Source organism: Lissotriton vulgaris, chromosome 3_1 (genome assembly GCF_964263255.1).
Source record: "Lissotriton vulgaris chromosome 3_1, aLisVul1.2, whole genome shotgun sequence".
Lineage (NCBI taxonomy): Eukaryota > Metazoa > Chordata > Amphibia > Caudata > Salamandridae > Lissotriton > Lissotriton vulgaris.
Genome location: NC_141689.1, coordinates 1,349,229,923 through 1,349,250,671, shown reverse-complemented (window position 1 = coordinate 1,349,250,671; position 20,749 = coordinate 1,349,229,923). Strand labels below are relative to the sequence as shown.

At 49.3% G+C, this 20,749-nt stretch overlaps 1 protein-coding gene across 1 annotated transcript in view; it reads right to left on the bottom strand.

Moving 5' to 3' along the window:
- Positions 1–20,749, bottom strand: part of PIGG (phosphatidylinositol glycan anchor biosynthesis class G (EMM blood group)) — an 867,273-nt gene that overhangs the window by 709,420 nt on the left and 137,104 nt on the right. The window contains exon 3 of the mRNA XM_086961823.1: positions 4,708–4,917. Within this exon, the coding sequence (XP_086817949.1) occupies positions 4,708–4,917 (210 nt within the window). The remainder of the gene's footprint in view (positions 1–4,707; positions 4,918–20,749) is intronic.

Here is a 20,749-nt window from a genome sequence, read left to right as displayed (position 1 = left end):
GTGCCACAAACTGTTTGGATGAGGCGCGATACTCCCTTAACAGCGCACCCCCTACCCTTTTATGGCTGAGGACCATCTTGTTGATATGCGACGTCCAGCTCATAGTGTCACACAGGTGTATTCCCAAGTAATCGAACTTGGAAACTTTCTCAAGAGGGACCGAGTTCAAGACTGGAGGGCGTCCTGGTTTTCGGGGTGGATGCATAATCAAATATTTTGTTTTGTCCATGTTAATCACTAATCCCCTTGCCAAACAGAAATCCTGGAATCGGGTCAAAAGCTTCTGAAGACCCTGGGGAGTCTTGGCGATGAGAAGGGTGTCATCTGCAAACAACAGTGTAGGGATCCGTACGCCCCCCAGGGAGGGTGCGTCCGCTGGTTCTTGAAGCAAGTGCTCTACCACACCATTTACATACAAAGAAAATAAGGTGGGAGCTAGCACACATCTCTGTCGGACACCCCTACAAACCGGGATCCTATCAGTAGTTTCCCCATTCTGTCCCCACCGCACCTGGGCATAGTTATCAGTATGGAGTTTAATCAGGAGCGACAGGATATAGGGGGGCAGCCCAAGACCCTGCAAGACCCTCCAGAGTTTCTCCCTGGGAACCCGGTCGAAGGCAGTCTTCAGGTCAATGAAGGCCAAGTAAAGACTGCCCTTTCCCAGTTCCACCACCTTCCAATGCAGAAGCGTTAGTCTGAAAACTTGTTCAATAGTGCCCGTCCCTGAACGGAATCCTGCCTGGAAATCGGATAGGATATGGTTTTCATCCGCCCAATGGAGGATCCTCCCTACACGCCTTCCACGCCACTTTTTGTGTTGAGTCAATCAGGCTTATCGGCCTGTAATTCCCTGGGTTGTCCCGACATCCCTTTTTGAATATGGGGACAACCTCCGCCCCCCTCCAAGATTCTGGGACAGGACCACCCTCCATGATGGCATTCAGAAGGGCGGAAATCAAAGTGTCCCATTCAGTCGGATAGGCTCGGAGTAAATCCCCTCAGGGGTACCACAGACTTGATTACATTAACTACCTCCCGGACGGTGAAAGAATCAAGGACACTATCCCTTGCCAAGATGGGGGGTGAAACTGGCTCATTTAGGGGCCCTTCTACCGGAGAGTATAAGGCCCCGAAATGATTGAACCAGGTCTGGGACGGGATAGTACAGGTCCTCAGTGTGTCATCGGGTCGGTTCCTAGAACCCACCAGGTTCCAGAAACCCCTAGCATCCTTGCCTTGGCTGGCAGCTAAAAGGTCCGCCCAGAACTTTTCCTCCCATTATTTTTTGGCTATTTGTAAACTCTGGGAGTAAAGCTTTCTTGCCTCCCTAATCCTAGTTTGGGATTTTGACTTTACTGCCTCCACCAACATTTTCTTCCTTACTCTACAATTATGAGTATACCAGCCCTGTCTTCTGAATGGCCTTGTCTTAGCCCCCTTTTGCCTAGTTGGAGCAGTGAACAAATTACTTATGGCCGCGATCAAGTCACAGAACTTCCCGGACACCTCCACTGGGCCGCCCTCGGAAGTGGCCAGATTGCGTTGGGCTGCAACCAGGAGTAGCGTTATTGCCTCAACCTTCTCTAAAGAGAGCTTAAGCTTTGGCCACTTCAACCGCCTGCCACAATGCAAAACAGATGTATCCCCAGGTTTAGCAGTGATACAAGATGAGGGGCCCCCTATGCTGTCTGACCACCAAGGAGTCAGAGTAAGAGAGAGCAGGTTGTGATCGCTCTCGACGGATGGGATAATTACCATGTCCCTCGCCGAGTTCCATAGACACACGTCAAGCAAGATATAATCAATTCTTGAGGTGTGATTGGGCCTATTATAAGTGTGGACACCCGCCTTATCCGAGCTTGACCTCCCATTGAGTGCCCTCAGGTCAAACTCCACATTAAGGGTGTTGATCTGAAGTGCCACTTCAGGCCACCTCTTAATGGGGGTTAGCTCTAAGGCCGGAATCCCCCTTCTTTGGTCCTCCTCCTCCAAATCTAAAATGTCGTCCGAGCCCAAAGGCTCGAACGTACAATTTAGATCGCCTGCAACCAGGGTGCGTGACTTATATGGGATGTCCTTAACAAGCCCTCCAGGAGAGCGATTGTGAGCGACTGTCTACCACCCTTTGTGCCCCGTGCATAGATGTTGTAAATATTCAGGATAACGCGACCCCGGGCATCTTTTAGGGTGATATTGAGGAGATCAGGACTGTTGGTCTGGGGGACCTCTACCCTACAGTTTAATGAAGTAGCTACCAAAACGAGGAGGCCACCCGAAGGGCGTCCCCTCCCTGCTTCTGAATAGACAGCTGGAGTGGAGTAAGAAGAGTATCCTGCCTTATGGGTAGGCTCCCTACTCCACGTCTCCTGAAAAATACAGATGGAATGCTCTTCCACGAGAGCATTCCAATCGGGTAAGGCCAGCTTCCTGGCTATTCCAGCCACGTTCCAGCTGAAAACCCTAAAAACTGGATCCGTTACAGCTGGGACGCAACTGGACTTAACTTCACAGTCGGCAACAACCCCTAGCGGGACGAAAAGACTGCTACCCACTCCGATATTATCCTGTCCTCCCTCAAGTTCCCGGCTGGCAATTGTTACTATCGAGTTTCCTGTTGGGGAGGGGAAGCTGGTCAGCCTTTCGGTAGAATGGGCAGCCCCTCCCAGATTGAGAACCCCCGGAACCAACCCACAGGCATCTTCAAGTCAATACCCCATTTTGCCCCAGTTCGATCCTGGCCAGGCTGCCTGAGGGTAAAACTGGGGTGCTACCGGATACCATGGGCAATCACTAGTACTGTAGTGTGTTTCCCCAAATAATGGACCAATGTGATTCGTGGAGGACCGTGGGTAAAAAAAGGTCAAGTCCACCACGCCAATGTCAGGACCACCCACATAATGATTCTGGTTACAGATTGTGTGTGCTACTCTGTGGTCTTTAAAATTGACAACCACACAATCTCCTTCCAGTCGTTTCCTACCCTGTCCTACCCATCCTACCCTGCGCACTCCAAGAATCAGCCCGTCCATACCCCTGGGTAACGGTTTGTTTGTTTTTAACCAGTGCAGAGTTTTGTTTTTTAGGGTCTGGTGGGATTCAAACTGTGCATCCTTTAGGGGAGGGACGTTGACAAGAACAGCAACATATGGGTGGCACTCCGGGGGGAGATTTACTGGGGGACTCTTATGAATAGCTTTTGGAATTATGTCTACTGGAGGACCGGCTCCTAGATGGCTCGTAGCAGGTTTAGCTGAGGGAGCCGGCCCAACTCCCTTGCCATGATCTATTCCCTGAACCGGTCGCTTAGGCTTAGCAGAGTCCCCACCCGCTGGTGGCTTAGCATGGCCTGGTTTCTTGTTCGGAGCTTTAGAGATCTTAGGGGATCTTACGTGGACATTTCTTAGTGTAAATACACCTATAACGAAAACAATACATTTTAACAATTTGGTAATTTTATTTAGTGCCAACCTGAGATGGGGCCATATAATTACCTAAAAGCCAAGTGTGAGTGATAGAATCAGCACAACCTTAGCTGGCAAGTGCTAGCTTGATGTCACCTGAAGGTGTTACCATAAGTGAGCACTTTAGAAGCTTCTGTTTGTTACAGCTCTGTATTGACAATTGATGTGGTGTTTCAAGAGATTTCAATGCTACAACAAATTCTTTTTTGTTTTTTATTGATGCTGTTTAGCAGCACCTTCTTCTTTCCTGCAACTGTCCTGTTTCAAAGTGTGTACTAGAACTACTATTTTAGTACTACCTTATTTCTTCAACTTGCACTACTTTCAGTAGATGCCTTTTTACAGTTTTTGCCTTCCTTTCCCTGCTCACTTTATTCGTACCAGGTTTTTGCTTCTTTCCTGTTCAACATTATCCCTCTGAAGCTCCTCATCGTTTGTAGAAATGAATTATGTTCTCGACACTTGCTGCTTCCACCTTGCGTACAAGGGTTCTTGGTTACATCCGGCACGCTAGGTGTTTTTCCTCATCTACAGCATTGCCTAATGTTAACTATTATAATATCACAAAACGTATCATATTCACAGTCCCTGCTCTTGTTTATATGTCCTACATGTGGCTATTAGTATCTAGAACAGCAATTGTGGGTGAGGAACCTACTGAGCTTCAGTGTCACTTTGAGGGGGAGGGGAGCTCAAGTGCTTTATCCCACATGCCCATTAGTGTGGCTTTACTTGCATGTTTGGCACGCTCATGATGTAGTTATTCTGAATATTAGAATACCTCCAGTGTTGTTTTTTTACGAGCTTCGTTTTTTTAAGCAGGGCGCCCACTTTTCCTTAGACTCCCTCTTCCTTGTCACAAGTGACACAATGTCTCTGTTTATTTATTTACTTTCTGTAAGCACAATCTACTGGACAGTATTTACAAAGTGAATGATAACTTGGTGTGTTACCCGCAGCATTAGTTCTATAAATGTGAAAGCTATGCAACATCCAATAGCTCCAGTGCATTCAGGCTGTTCGGGGTTAATCCAAGTGAGTTCATGCAGACCATTTTTTTAAACAAACGAACTGTCCACAATTAATTTGTGCCCAGCATTTATCCTAGAAGAAAAAGCACTTAATTCCACCAATATCATTCTCCCATTTTCATCTATTGTACCTAACAAAATGCTTAAAGTGTTCTTCTGTGCTCAATATAACTTTGACTCCTGAAAGTTACAAGCATAATTTGAAGTCTTACCTCTGTAAAATCTGAAACAAAAAATGAGGTAGTTCCATCGTATTCCACAAAATGTTTAGGGAAGAGTTTAATCCAAGTGTCATCTCCATAGAAGACAATCCTTTTACCTGCACGTTTTGCTTGCCATAATAAGTTGTCTTCCAGTAATGCAGGGGAATTTAGGTTCAAAATGACATCAACAAAACCTGGTATGCTACCAGTCATCAAGGCCTGTTAGACAGCCAGCACAGAGACATAGAAGAAAAAAAACAACAGTAATAGTTAGCAACATTTGAGACAAAATCATATTAATGCGCTATCTTCATATTTACAGACGAAAACAATAACAGTATTTGTTTGTATACAAGATAATCGAGTTTTATCTTTCTAAAGATGTTTTGCAATTAAAGTATCATTAAAGGTTTATCTTTGTGGACGTTTACTAGAATAGACTCAAGACCATAATACTGTGGCCCAGATTTAAGTTTGATGTTTAAGATAACGTACATTTTTATATCATCAACTCAATCTGCAGGTGTTAGTTTTTTAAAGGTATATTTAAGATTATACATTTGCCATTATTATTTTATATGCTTTTATGAAAGAGAAAATTAGCACTTGTCTTTAGCATAGTGATGATAGAGCCCATCCAATGAAGCTGTGGCTGTTGACCCCCTTAATTGTGAATCCACACAACAATGCAGAAAAGAACTACAATAGAGATCATATTAAAACAAGGAATGCACACGAAAGGGTATTTGAAATGCCAAAAAGTTTACTTTGGGGTTTGCATGTGCTGGTCGGGGACGTCACCTACTTTCCAGAAAAGAGCTGTTGCATCATCAAGCAGTGCTGCTTGTGCAGTGACTATGGCGAAAGCGGAGTGTTAGTGCAAAAGTCGGAGGGGCACAGCTAAGGTACATAAGAATGCAACAGACTTATTTCAAAGTATTTTCAGTAACTTTTAAAAAATAAAATATGTACAAACTTTGGACAGACAAACAACGCTACATGAAGCTAACATTACCAATGTTTTACCCCTAACATTGTACAAAAAATTATTTGTGGCTCTCTTATTGTATGTAGCCTGTATGGTTCACTGACATGACACTGTGAGCCAGGATGCAAGAGAAGTGACAGCAGGCGTTTCATTTACAGATGAAACTGTGGCAGTTAGTATATCCTCATCAGCATATATATTACTGATCATGCCACATATTGTACTGTTAGTTTAGCAGCATTACACAATTAATGTCTGTATAAATTCATGGTTAATCTTGCTGGTTTCCATCTATGCACATCGTTAGAAATGGGGGTCTCTAGTCGGCAAGGGTTTGCACCTTTGTCCAAGTAGGGACCCTTCCTTCTAGTCAGGATAAGGGCGTTACTCTCCTAAAGTAACCCCTGCTCATCCCCTTGGTAGCTTGGCACAAGCAGTCAGGCTTATCTTAGAGGCAGTGTGTAAAGCATTTGCACATAACCAACAATAATATAGTATAAGCACTACAAAAGGACTCCACACCAGTTTAGAAAAATATCCACTATTTTTATATACTTAAGACAAGACCAAAAACAATAAAAAATCCACAATACAGTACTTAGAAATCTTCAGTTACCAACTTGAGAAACAGTTCCTTGACGTTGATAGCTTCGTCTGGGGCTATCACGGCGTCAAGAACAACAGATCCAACCAGTTCTGGCTGACCGTTGCATCGCGCCCCCAGCAACGATGTCGAGAAAACCCGCAAAACAGTACCTTTGGAAATGCAGGGCGTCGGCAACCTCTCATTTAGCTCCGAAAGCATGGCGTCTGCAGAGGTCGGTTTCTGGAATCTACTAAATGGTCTGCCGCCAGTGCAAGCGTCAAGATTCAATAAGGCTATCAGCCTATAGGAGGAGCAGCGCTGGGGATCCTTCCCCGGTTTTGTTAACCCCTTCCATGCTCATGACGAGCTCAGCTCGTCATGAGGCACGGTTGAGCTGTGCTGATGACGAGCTGAGCTCGTCATGAACAGTGGGGTTCATCCAGGATCAGCACAGGAGGGGAAAACACCTAGCAGCCAAGGTGATAATCACTGAAATCACAGCTTCTGACAGTGCCGGAAGTTGCACCTTCCTCCGCCATTTTGTTAAAGAGACGTACAAGATAGGGGGGAAAGGTCTTGTAAAAAAAGAGCTGTATAGCCATCTGGCCCAGGAGCTTTGTGAGGTTTCAAGCTTTTAATGGCCAAGGTGAGATCCTCTATGGTGATAGGAGCGGTGAGCAGGTCATTCCATGCATCAGACACCTGGAACAGAGGCAATGACTGGAGGTATTCCTGTTGAGCCTCCATATCTAAGGAGTCCCCAGAATATAGGTCCCCATAAAAAGTCCCAAAAATCACAGCTTTGTTTTCGTCCTTATGTGTAATTTCCCCCCGTAGTACCCAAAATACCACCTATGTGCTCTCTCTCATGTTTGTCCTTTAATTGTCTGGCAAGATGTTTACCAATTTTTTTGCCCTGGGTGTAAGATAAGTGTCGTAGTTTAAGAAGTGTGAATTCTGCCCTGTTATTATTAAATGGCCTGGCGTTTGCCTAGTGGGATTAGCTTTATGGGTATGTTCAAGAGCAGTCAGTTCGGTCTCCAATAACTCTCTCGCCCGCGAGCGCGCTGCCTATTCAGTGCTGCGTTGAGGGCAATACACTCTCCCCGAATAACAGCCTTGAGTGTATCCCAGGTGGTGAACTCTGAGGTGTCTTCTGGCCTGTTATTATTAAAGAATTCAGTAAAGGCGATTCTTAATTTGGTGCAGGATTCCTTGTCACGAATAAGCGATGGTGGGAAGTACCACGTGGGAGTGGTCTGGGCATTCCTTAGCCAATTAAGACAAACAGAGAACAAGCTATGATCGGATACCGAGAAGGGGAAGATCTTTGAGTCCTGTAAAGTACCCTGCAGAGACTGCCTGATGAAGATTTAGTCCAATCGGAAGCATGTACGATGGACATGTGAGTAAAACATGTAGTCACGTGACTGTGGGTAAAGAGTGCGCCAAGAATCTAGGAGGCCCAAGTCATGTAGACGTTGTTGTGTCTTTCCGGAAAAGGAGCCTGTGTCCGACCGCTGTGTATGTTTATTGTCCAGATCCTTTTGCCATATCAAATTAAAATTGCCCATGAGAATTAGCGGGCCTTCTGCAAAGTCGGTAATTTTCCCCAAAAATGGGTGTAGGAAAGACGTCTGGCCAGTGTTGGCGGCATATATCGCTGCAAAAGTGCAGATTTTCCCTCTTAAACAACCTTTGATCATGACCCATCGACCATCCCTATCACTCTGAACTCCCAAGGGTGGAAATTGTGTAGAAGCGCGGAACATAATAACCACCCCCGATGTTTTGTGTGGGCAGTGGATCTATAAATTAGTGGAAAATGTTTGTGTCTGAGACGCGAGTCTTCGGCTCTAGCTAAGTGCGTCTCTTGCAGAGCCACAATGTCTAGGTGGTGATCTATAATGTATTTCCACACTTAGTGGCACTTTTCTGAGGAGTTGAGACCTTTAACATTCCAGGTTCCAATGGTAATTGCCATCATGTCACATGGAAAATACTACACCCCTCCCCACGCCCGAAGGGTCCCATCGCACCCCCATTTTTAAACTGCCCCTCTGTAGTAGCGTGGGTCGCAGCAGGGCACAGGGAAGTGACATTCCCGGCTCTTCTGGTAGATGCAGGCCCCTGTTGTGTATCACTAGGAGAATCTAGAGACATCAGCCATTACTGCCGGTAGGCAAGGGATTGCGAGGGCAGTCTGCGAAGCAACCTGAAAGCATTCAACGCCTCCCCCTGCGCGACCAGGCTGAGGATGATGAAGCTCCTCTGGTAGATTCTCGAGTTTTGCCTTGGGTTGGGGCCTCCTCTCCAGAGGAAATGCCTAGCAAATCCAATCCTTCCTGAAGGTCAGTGATATGGTGTTGTTTATTCTGGAATTCAAAACGGAGCCCAAAGGGATAGGTCCATCTGTACCTGATCTTGTCGTCCCGTAATGTAGTGGTAATGGGTCTGAGCAGTTGTCTAAGTGCCAGAGTCGATGGCGCAAGAATAAACTTGGAATGCAATGGACTCCCTGGCTCTAGCCGCCTGCAGACTCGCCTCCTTGACCTTATAAAAGTGAAATTTAGCCAAGACATCGCGCGTCAGTTTCTTCTACCCCTGTTGTAGAGACCCCACTGGATGGACTCTGTCCAGTTTTACTTTGAAAGTCTGTGGAGACAAAATCTCTGAGAAGAGACCTACCATAAATGCCTCCAGATCTGGCCCTTCAGCGCCCTCCTCCTCATCTCTGATGCATATATTCTCCCTCCAAGCCCTGTTCTCGAGATCTTCTACCTTGAGTTGTGACTGGAGTAATTGCTCCTTAAGTGAAGGCACATCATCCCAGAGTTCGGTAGAGAGTTGCTCTTGCTCCTGGTGCTGTGCTTTGAGGTCAAGGACTTTAATGCCTACGGAGTCCACGTCCTGTTGCAAGGAAGACAGACGGTTTGTCAAGTCGGATCGCAGTTGGTCAATGGAGGATTTGATGTCTTGGCCAATGTCCTTGCGTAATTCAGATTTGACATCTTTAAACATGGTCAAAAGAACCGCTTTTGTAAGAGCCATCGTTGCAGCGCATGCGTCTCCCCATAGCGTTGATCATTTTTCTGCGGTCGAGAAAAAATCTGAGACCTTGCTGGGAGTCTTGGCCGTTGTCTTATTAGGCGGCATAGAGCGTCACCTTCAGAATTGGATTGGTGTAATTGAACTCAGGGCACTAGTTTCTGATTGGGAAGCGACCTTAGGCGGTGTCTAGTGGGTCAGCCTTCTTTTCATGCGATGTTGCACCGTGAAGCCTGCGGAAGGGCCCTCTCAGTAGTTCAGCCAGGTAGTCCTTGAGGTACAAAAGGAAGTGGTGATGGACGGAGCATCTGAATCAATAAAACACTCACACCCAGTCAAAAGATCTGGGTTTAGACCATCACTGTTCTTTAGCCCACTCTGCCACCCCAGTTCAGACATGGCTATATGCAAATCAGTCTGACCCTGTGCCTCATGGGAACAGTCCAGTCCGAACTGCCAAGCCATGTCTTCCCTGGACCGGAAACTAGCTTCTGAGGACCGGTTTCTGGCATTCCAGCCGTCTCCAGCCCGGGTTGCTTGAATCCAGTGGCAAAGTGAGCAAGGGACTCACGTCTGAGCATACCCTGCCAGACTTATGGCGGCCAAAAGCGGTACAAAAGGGGGTGATGATGGACGGAGCATCTGAATCAATCAAACACTCACACCCAGTCAAAAGATCTGGGTTTAATCCATCACCGTTCTTTAGCCCACTCTGCCACCCCAGTTCAGGCATGGCTATATGCAAATCAGTCTGACCCTGTGCCTCATGGGAACAGTCCAGCCCAAACTGCCAAGCCATGTCTTCTCTGGACCGGAAACAAGCTTCAGAGGACCGGTTTCTGGCATTCCAGCCATCTTCAGCCCGGCTTGCTTGAATCCAGTGGCAAAATGAGCAAGGGACTCACGTCTGAGCATACCTTGCCATACTTATGGCAGCCAAAAGCGGTACAAAAGGGGGCGGTGATGGACGGAGCATCTGAATCAATCAAACACTCACACCCAGTCAAAAGATCTGGGTTTAATCCATCACCGTTCTTTAGCCCACTCTGCCACGTCTTGCATACAGCCATGTCTGAACTGGGGTGGCAGAGTGGGGTGTAGATTGAATTTGATGCAACAGACCTTAGGTCTTTCCCAGGACGTCATAAGGTATTTCGCCCACATTTAATTAGATTCCTAATCTACACCTGTGTGGCACAGAGTAGATCTAGACACTTTTGGGAAATTAGCCACTTCAGTATTCGAGGGCACTCTGTCTGTTTCTTAAGCTCTCTTATTTTCACGGTGGAGACATATTTTACTTAGGTATTTTCTTCATATTCTTCTTGGTATTTCTGTTGTTTTGCGGTATGGAAAACCCACAGCAGCATTCATTACAACTGAATATCACTGTACACTATGTTCATGCTTATTATTATCATGACCTTTATAATTCATCTGAATTGTAACTAAAGTTATCATAACCCTTTTCTGTTGTAGATTCGCTTTCTGACTGGCTCCGAGGAGTTTAAACCTAAAAAATGTGGATGTTTATATATATGACTTCCCCTGATGAGGGTGAGGAATGAACCCGAAATGCATTGCGTTGTGGATGAATGTTTCATGTACTTAAAAGTGAAATGTACTTTCCCAAACAGAGACATTGATGAGTTTGTGATATGTAATAACAACTGAATTGGCTTGAAAATCACATTGTCTTTAATTGGATATAATTTTTGAAGCATTTCTGAGTAAAAGAAGCTTTGATCAATTGTGTGAATAATACTTTTGTTTACAAAAAAATAGGCCTTAGTGCCTTTCTAGCTGTGCATTGCTTCAGTCTCGGGCTTTCTCTAGACTCACACACAAGCATCTTTCCCAGGGGATAGGTACCTTCTCCCACAGCACTGCACGGAAACATTTGATTACACTAGTATAAACTATTTTATAAGTTTGAGAAAGAGGTGTGCAGACCCACCGACATTAATAACAATTTCTTAGTGTCATCTTTGTCAGTTACTTCATTTTGGGCTGATGATTTTTTTATTTTTTTTTATTTTTTATTTTTATTTATTTAGCCGTGATGGGCTGCAGTATAGAGCCTTCTGGTCCTTGTAGTGAGTTTGCCAGCCTCATCATTTTTTTCCTTCAGTGGGAGATGCCTGTTTAATTCAGCAACAGAGTTTCTTCCGCGATCCTCTAGCAGGCCATTTTTGAGTGTGATAGGGTCCAAACCAGGGGTCGGTCCCTGGTGGCTGCCACTGCCCTTATACCTTACGGCAGTCACAGGAGGGTCCATTTCTGGCAGTTTAGGCGCGCTTGAAGTGGTGGTGCGTTGCTTCGCGGCGAGACCAAACCGCATTATATTTCAACAACCTCTCCATGAGGGAAAGAATGATAGTACACATCGCAGTGAGATTACTGGGTTTTAGTTCCTCTTTTGCAAGCTCCGCTGTTCCTAATGCATTTCGCCCAACCTTTGGCCTTCTTCAGAGGAGGAGCTTCAAGCATCTGGGGGCTGCACAAGCACATTGGAACCAAATCACTGCTCGTTATGTATCACAGTGATTGCCCTCTGGTGGGCGAGCGATGGGCTGCAGTATAGAACCTTCTGGTCCTGGTGGTAAGTTTCCCAGCCTCATAATTTTTTTACTGAAGTGGGCGATGCCTGTTTAATTCCGCAACAGAGTTTCTTCCGCTATTATATATATATAATTTTCCCCCCACAATATCTTAATACACCTTTGCGTTCTAAGCTAAGATAGAAAATTTAAAGGGATGGTCTATCACCTCTCCGATCGCCACACAGAGGACCCGTACGCCCGCCTCTCCAATTCATCTGTGTCCCGTGGCATGGGTCGAAAGTGATAACATAATTATGGTCCAGTCCACCCTAAACGTGTTTATTGCTCATTAAGTAACTTGATTTGCAGGCTTGTTACCAAATTAATTTTATCGCCATAAAAGTGGAGAAAGCAAAGCAGTGTTCCAGTCCCAGGTAGAACTGCAGGGGGCCTCATTGCGGGGTTCTTCTGTTGAGGCGGGGGTGCAAGGGGCAGTGGGGGCTTCTCCATTTGGGTGTGGAGGCGTCGCCCCACTGCTTTCTCGCAGTGCGAGAAGGCAGAAACAAAAGGGTAAAACTACCATTTTAAGTTTCTGCTTCTCGCATGGCGAGAAAGCAGAAGTGCCTGGTTGGAGGCGGGTGGGTGGGCGGTCCTGCTCGAGGGCAGTGGGGAATGGCTTGCCCACTGTTGTTGGTACTGACAGTTTGGTCAGCCCTGGAGCCGACCAAACAGTCGGTACCCACAACAGTGAGTAAGCCACCCCCCTGCCCTCATGCAGGACAGCCCACTCTCTCTTTTTCTCTTCCTGTTCCCCCTGGACCCCTAGCCGCTGGCACTGTCTTTGGTCTTTTTTGTTCTATAGCGCGGGGACGCTTGCGGGCAGCCATGCGCTTTACAAATCTAATTTCATTTCATTTCATTTCAAGCATTTAGCCTACATAGAGAAAATGGCCCGGCTGGGAAGCGCTACCCTGCGCCTCACCTATCACAATGCTGAACAGCAGGAGCTGAGGCGGCGGCGTGGGATGCGGTCGCGGAGGAGAGTACGTTTTTTATTTCATATAGATTCCATGAGGGCGTCAAGGCATTGTGACAATGAAATGTGAGGTTATTAAACCACTCACAACAAATGTTCAACCTACGTGCCGGAAGTTGTTGCAACTGTTGATTTAGGGTTATGGAGCTTATTGAGCGACCCCTGACCCTCCTGGTAGGTTGCTCCCTCTCCATGCAGCTCTGACTGTGTGCTCCTGCTGTCGCTGCCATTGCCGCTGGTAAGTGGCCTCCGTCCTTTTTGCTTCTGTGCCACTGTCTCCCCCTCTTGTGCCTCGTTTTCTGCTCTGTGCCACTCGTTTTCCCCCCTTGTGCCCCATTTTGTCTTCTGTACCACTGTTTCCCCCTCTTTGTGCCTCATTTCCTGCCCTGTGCCACTCGTTTCCCCCCCTTGTGCCCCATTTTGCTTTCTGTACCACTGTTTCCCTGCCGCTGTGCCCCCTGCGGCTCCGCCCCCTGCCCACTCCCTGCTCCCGCCTCCCAGCTGCTCCTCCCTCCAACCTCCCCATATATGCTGGACGCTGCACAGCCGCGCAGCGGACATGCGCAGCGGGCGTGCCGCTGGCACGCCGAAGGCGCACCTAAGGCAAGCCCGTCTGCGCCTGGACCGCGCCCAGCGCCAGAACCCCTGGACCCCGCAAACGCCACGACACCAGACTCCACTACGACGCCAGCACCCTCCACGCACTCAACGCTGGCCGAAACCACACCTGCTTCCAGGCCGCCCCGAAACAGACCCACGGACCCTTCTCCTGCCGCACCTGCAGCTTCACCTGCGACAGAGCCACCAAACCTCCAAAGACTGGACCCAACCACCTCCGCTGCATACTCCTCAACACCCGCTCCGCACGCAAACACACTGTCGAGCTCTGGGATCTGCTCAACACCTCCGCCCCAGACGTGGCCTTGCTGACTGAGACCTGTTGGAACGAATCCTCTGCGCCCGACATCGCCCTAGCCATCCTGGACGGCAGAGCCGGACTGGGAACCAAAACCTGTCCTGGCAAAGTGCTCGGCCGGCCCTCCTCCCTACTCGGGGGGGGGGGGGGATGGAGGTGCCGCCGAGCGCTTTGCTAGGGCCGGTTTTCGGCCGATTTTGTTGCAGGGCCGATTTTGCAGGGGCTCAAAACTGGCCCCCACCCTAGTGGCGCACCAGGGGATTGCCCGGTGCCCGCTATGGCCAGTCCGAGCCTGCTGGACGGCTACAAGATCACTCGCAGGGATCGCGGAATCGGAGGAGGAATAGCCATCGTCCACAAGTCCACCCTCAAGGTCGCCACAAACGCAGATGACACCCTGAACATCGCCGAACACCTCCACTTCCGGATCCACACCGACTACAACACCACCCTACAGACCCCCTGGACCCCGGGCTCAGTTCAGCGACTCCATAGCCGACCTCGCCAGTACCCACGCACTCGCCTTCACGGACTACATCCTCCTCGGGGACCTGAACTTCCACCTCGGGAACAACAACAACGCCAACTCCGCCACCCTGATCGACAACCTCTCCAACCTTGGCCTCAGACAACTCGTCACCGCACCCACCCACGCCAACGGCCACACGCTGGACCCCGTTTTCTCCACAGGCACCAACGTCGCCTTTGACCACACCACCGAACTCCACTGGACCGACCATCTCTGCATCCATTTCACCTTCAAGAAACCAATAACGCACCACCGCATCCAACAGCTGCCTCGCCGCTGCTGGAGCAAAGTCACCGAAGACCAGCTGATCACCACCCTCGCCCAGAACCCACCCGCCGACCCCACCAACCCAGACACCGCAGCCGGCAACCTCAGGCAGTGGATGAACGAATGCGCCAACACCCTCGCCCCGCTAAAGAAACCCTCCAACAGCCACGCCAGCAAGAGAGCCACGTGGTTCACCGACTAGCTACAGACCTCGAAAAGCGCATGCCGGAAACTGGAGAAGATATGGCTCCACGAAAGCACACCGGACAACCACGCAGCCCACAAGGACTCCACCGGCAGATATCACCACTTCATCAGATTAGCCAAGAGATCCTCCTTCAAAGACCGCTTGGATAACAACGTACACGACAGCAAGGAGCTCTTCAGCATCGTAAAGGAACTCTCCAACCCCAGCGCCAGCGCCAAGGACATCCCGCCCTCACCACAAGAACTGTGCGACTCACTAGCCATCTTCTTCCACTGCATGATCGCTGACATCCACGACAGCTTCAACACCATGACCACCCCGACTACGCCAGACTCCACCTCCCCAGTGAACACTACCAGCGCCAACCGCCTGACGTCCTGGTCCAACGTCAACGACGACGAGACATGCAAGGTCATGAACTCCAACCACTCAGGATCTCCGTCAGACCCGTGCCCACACCTCGTATTCAACAAAGCAGACGCAGCCATCGCACCCAAACTACGGAAGGTCATCAACATCTCCTTCAAAACAGCGACATCCCCGGAAAGCTGGAAGCATGCCGAAATCAACGCCCTCCTCAAGAAGTCCAAGGCGGACCCCAAGGACCTCAAGAACTTCTCCCTACTCCCGTTCCCGGCAAAGGTCATTGAGAAAATCGTCAACATGCAATTGGCCCGCCACCTGGAAGACAACATCTTGGACCCGTCCCAGTCCGGATTCAGACGAAACCACAGCACCGAGATAGCCCTCATCACCGCCACAGACGACATCAGGCGCCAACTAGACAACGGCGAAACATCAGCCCTCATCCTCCTGGACCTGTCAGCCGCCTTCAACACGGTCTGCCATCGCACTCTAAAGACACGCCCCCTAGAAGCCGGAATCCAAGAGAAGGCCCTTGACTGGACCACGTCCTTCCTCTCCAGCAGAACCCAGAGCGTCTGCCTCCCACCCTTCCAATCCGAAGCCACCGCCATCATCTGCGGCGTCCTCTAGGGCTCATCTCTCATCCCAACGCTGTTCAACGTCTACATGGCCCCCCTCGCACAAGTGGCCCGCCATCACAACCTCAACATCCTCTCCTACGCTGATGACACCCAGCTCAGCCTCTCTCTCACCAATGAGAACACACCGCCAAAACCAACCTCCACGAGGGAATGAAGGCCGTCGCCAACTGGTTGAGGAGCAGCCGTCTGAAGCTGAACTCGGACAAGACGGAGGTCCTCATCCTCGGACCCACCCCCTCAGCCTGGGATGACTACTGGTGGCCGACCACACTGGGAACCGCACCAACACCCACTGACCATGCACGCAACCTAGGATTCATCCTCGACTCCTTCCTCTCCATGTCTAAGCAGGGCAACGCCATCTCCTCCTCCTGCTACAACACCCTCCGCATGCTCCGCAGGATCTACAAGTGGATCCCGATCGAAACAAGAAGAACGGTGACACAGGCCCTCATCAGCACAAGACTGGACTACGGCAACGCACTCTACGCAGGAATCCCAGCCAAACACCTACAACGCATCTGAAACGCCTCGGCCCGACTGATCCTCAACGTCCCCCGCTGCAGCCACATCAACCCCCACCTGAGGGACCTACACTGGCTCCCGTCGACAAGAGGATCACCTTCAAGCGCCTCACCCATGCACACAAAGCACTTCACAAAGCCGGACCAGCCTAATCTGAACAGCAGACTCAGCTTCTAAACCACCACCCGCCAGCTTCGCTCCGCCAGCCTCGCCCTCGCCACTGTCCTCCACATCCAACGAACGACCTCCGGCTGCAGATCCTTCTCCTACCTTGCCACCAAGACCTGGAACACCCTCTCTACCCACCCACATACGGCAGACCCAAGTCCTACTCGCCTTCAGAAGACTCCTCAAGACCTGGCTCTTCGAGCAGTAGCAGCACCCCCCCTCCCCATAGCGCCTTGAGACCCTCGCGGGTAAGTAGCGCACTTTACAAATACTCGGATCGATTGATTGTTTGAAGGTTAAAATCATAATGTTGGTTTCAGTTTCCCACCATGCAGCTTTAGTAGCTTGCCAGAGTATTATGCAACAATATTTTGATCACCCCAATGCAATCCGGGTCTTCCATCCTGACTGGTCAGAAACGGTGGTTACACCGAAGTGGCCTTGGTTAAAGATCTGCAGTCAGACGTTGTTGAACAGACATTCTTCAGAGCTCTGTCAGTCTCGGTCAGTGTTATTTTTCAATATAAAGTGGGTGAATTTGCTATATTAAAATCGGTCAGGTACAGACTGGTTCTGTGTCAGTTATATTCTTCTGGGGTCTTTAATTTTTTTTCCCCCTGATTTCCATCTTTCCTGTACCCGATTTTCCCACGTCTCCAGTAACTCTTCTCTTTCCCAGACTCCGTGGCTGTTCAGCAAACTGTACCAAAGCCATGTCTCGGGCAGCTCTTGCTCGTTTGTGTGTTTGCTTCTTTGCTGTGTGTTTGCCTCTAATGACAAGTGTATTTGCTTTCTCGGAAGACACAGGTCAGTGCTTGGCCAGTGATCTTAGCGGGAGGATCCCAACTGCTGGTTTGGTAGTGGCGCTGCTTACCGAACGCCCAGCTCTATGAATTGTAGTACCTCATGTGATGCCTAGCTCTATGAAGTGTGGTACCCCAGGTGATGCCCAGCTCTATGAAATGTGGTATCCGTGAGTACTTCCCATATGAAAAAAGTAAATAATGAAGGTAGTTTTGGTTCCATTACTATCTTCTGAGTATTTGGCACCTTTGCCCGCAAATGCGTTACAGAGTAGATTTCTTATTTTTTAAGACCTGTTCTATTTTTATTCATGCAGGCTTAATGTTCACTGGAAAGGTATGACGCTTCTCGATACATGCTGGGTCATATCATCATATGTAATGTACAGATCAGTTTGGCTGTGAGAGTTTCCGGGGGCTGCCCTAAAGTCTGTAGGGTCGGCTTAGTATTGAGAGACTGCGTACATCTTGGGTCAACTGACCACTAAGAACACTTGCAGGACATTGGAAACAATTGTGGCAGAATCGTGGGCAAGGCCGTCATGTGTAGTGAACCCTTCAGCTGGCAATATACTTAGCGCTGTCATTCGTCAGGTGGTGAGTTTGCTTTCCTCAAGGCTCTCACGTTGACAGGCACAGTAGAATAACTGCCAACACCGGCTGGGCATCCACTGGATTTAGATTTAGATTTTAATCCGTCTGAGATTGGATCTGGTATTGGCTGCACAAGGCGAACCTCCCTGGCTTGTCAAGCTGACAGGCACAGCCGTTTTTTCAACTTCCTTAGTGGCGTGGCAGTTGCAGATGCGTTTCAATATGAGAAGTTGTCCCATATTCAGTCAAGGGTAATTATAGGGCTGTTGGAAAAGAATGGGCAAAGCCACTACTGAGCAGCGAGGGCCAGCAGGAAAGTTGAGATCGGACACTCGTTGGAGGAAGCACTGGATGGATCCCTGCTCTTCGACGGGTCTTCAACTTCTGGACGGGGTCATCAGACCTCAGAGTGGTTGACACCTTCCTGTTTTCTCAAATTTGTTCGAAAATGCATCATTTGCCCACTCGTTTTGCAAACCCCCCGTAGGTGGTTCAGGCTCGCTCGATCGCTGCAGTGCAGTACGACAATTGGTTTATGCGTCACCACTTTCAAATGTCACCATCCGCCACTGGCAGGGGGGGAGCCATGTTCAAGGCAGGGATAGGGGTGCCCACTTGCCCCAGCTACAGGCATCAATTGTCTCTCAAGGCAATTACTCTGATTGAACTAATCGTAGCTGTTACTGCCAGTAATTGGTCAACAGTTATTTAAACAAGAGTCTGTTTAACATATCAACACCAGGCCGTGGCGAGCTCCCCCCTCCCCATCCCAGGCAGACCCCCCCCCACCCACAGCCCCCCCTGCTCCACCCCCTCCCCGGCCTGCACTCTGCAGTCAGCTCCAGCAAGGGTGATGTGAACTTCACAGCGTGATTCATGGAGAAAGGGAAGGCTGCGTGCGGCCCTGGCGCACACTGCATTCATCAGTGTCAGGCCCTCAAACCAAGATATGAGGAGGAAGTCGCCTTATTGCGCAGTAGATAAATGCGCTACTTAATAAGTGATCGGTGCATATGGAAAAAGGAGGGAAAGGAGGAAAACTGGGCACCTAGCTGAGCTCAGTGTCTTGTCATCTCTCCAGTTGAGCCTGACCCCTCCTCTGTAAACCATTGCTGCCCATCTGCTTTTTGTTAGGTCTCGCCTACGCAGCGCGCATGCGCTGCAAAGGCAAAAAGACCTTTTGGGATCGCTTTGGCTTTTCAGCCAAGCACGTGCACGCGTTCCATTGCCTTCAATGGCAACGCGTGCACGTCAGGAGATTCACGCGCGCGCCGCCAAATGGCGGCAATTATCACTCCTGCAAGTGAATCTTGCAGCCCCCCTCCTCCCCCCTTCTGGTGCGCGCGACTCCCCTGCTCCCGGCAGCCTGCCGCGCTTGTGCTCGTTTTTATTAAAAGACAACCGCTTTTTTCCAAACCTTTATCATCAGAACAAATGGCTCGGAGGCACGCTCCTCCCGGGTCACTCCGTTATTATTTGTAATTATCGGTGCAGCCAGGCCCTGCCCCAGCACCGCTCTCCGTGACAGCGAGGAGTACTTTAACTTTTAATACAACGTGTGGCGAGAGTGCGAATCCGGGCCCGAGTGCCCGGCTAATGAACAGTGTCCATTTGAGTCTGGATAATTTATGATGTCAGAGCAGTGTGGGTGGGTGCGGAGGGGGCCGCGCTCAAGATGGAGCCATTAGTTACACTGCGGAATGAGAAAGGGCCGGTTGAAGAGTGACAGGCCGCAGCTTCGATAGAATGACAAACTTGCTTTATTGTGCGCCCAGGACAAAAGAGCTGTCTTCCACAAGGAGCACACTACAGCACTACTTGTCTCTCCACCATGCCATCCTCTCGCAAAGAGCTTCCGGCCCGGACGAATGCATAGAAGGAAACAGGGGGAGGGAGGAGTACTTTAAAGTGTGATGACATGAGCCCTGGTTCACCGCTGGCTCCAGTAGTTAAAGAAGAGCGGCGGCCTAATGGCTAACCTGTTCACCCTGGAGGCAGCGATACCAGAGTTATCTTCACCTTGCCCTCAACTTCCTTTTTGTGTCCCTAGCTCGCTTTGGGGTTTGTCCCTACTTCCTGAATTTGGTGCAGCAACTATATTGTGAAACCTCGGTTCGGATTCGAACGGGCCCTTATGTCTCTGACTTGATGCGGGTGCAACGTGGAACCAGACAGGGATGCCAGTTGTCCCTGCTCTTGTTTGCGTTATTTGTGGAGCCGCTGGCGTCCCACATCCGCACACATGTCGATATGGGGATTGCATTAGGCGACGGCACTCACATCATCTGACTCTATGCAGATGACTTGCTGCTTTATGCTCGGGATCTTCACGAAATTCCCCCCTCTCTTGATCTGTGGTTCTCAAATTCTGGACCCTGCTGCAATACCGGTACCGAGGTCCAAGACTCGTGTCACTAAAAAAATATCGTCGTACCATGACGAATTTGGTATCGACAGACCGGTAATGATTAGGACATTATCCCTGTGCATTTGCGTCATGATTGAGCGGTGCCGACACCCTCAAATCGTGGTTTCCGTTCTGAACCCTCGGACTCCATTTTGTGAACGGCATCCATCTTATGCCTTGCCCTCATATAAGTCAATTGATTAAGGTCGAGCTTGATCTGAAAGGACACGTCCACCTTAGCTGACTCCCCCATGACCTGGCCGAACTGACTCCACCGCCTCCAGCCCAACCTGTTTGGGCAGCTCCTCGCCCAGTGGCCGAGTAAGATATCATCAAAGCACAGCATGCCATAAACCATTCACTACATACAGACCATGTTTTCTACACACATACACCTGTCCATGCTCCTTGTTTATGGCCAGTTTT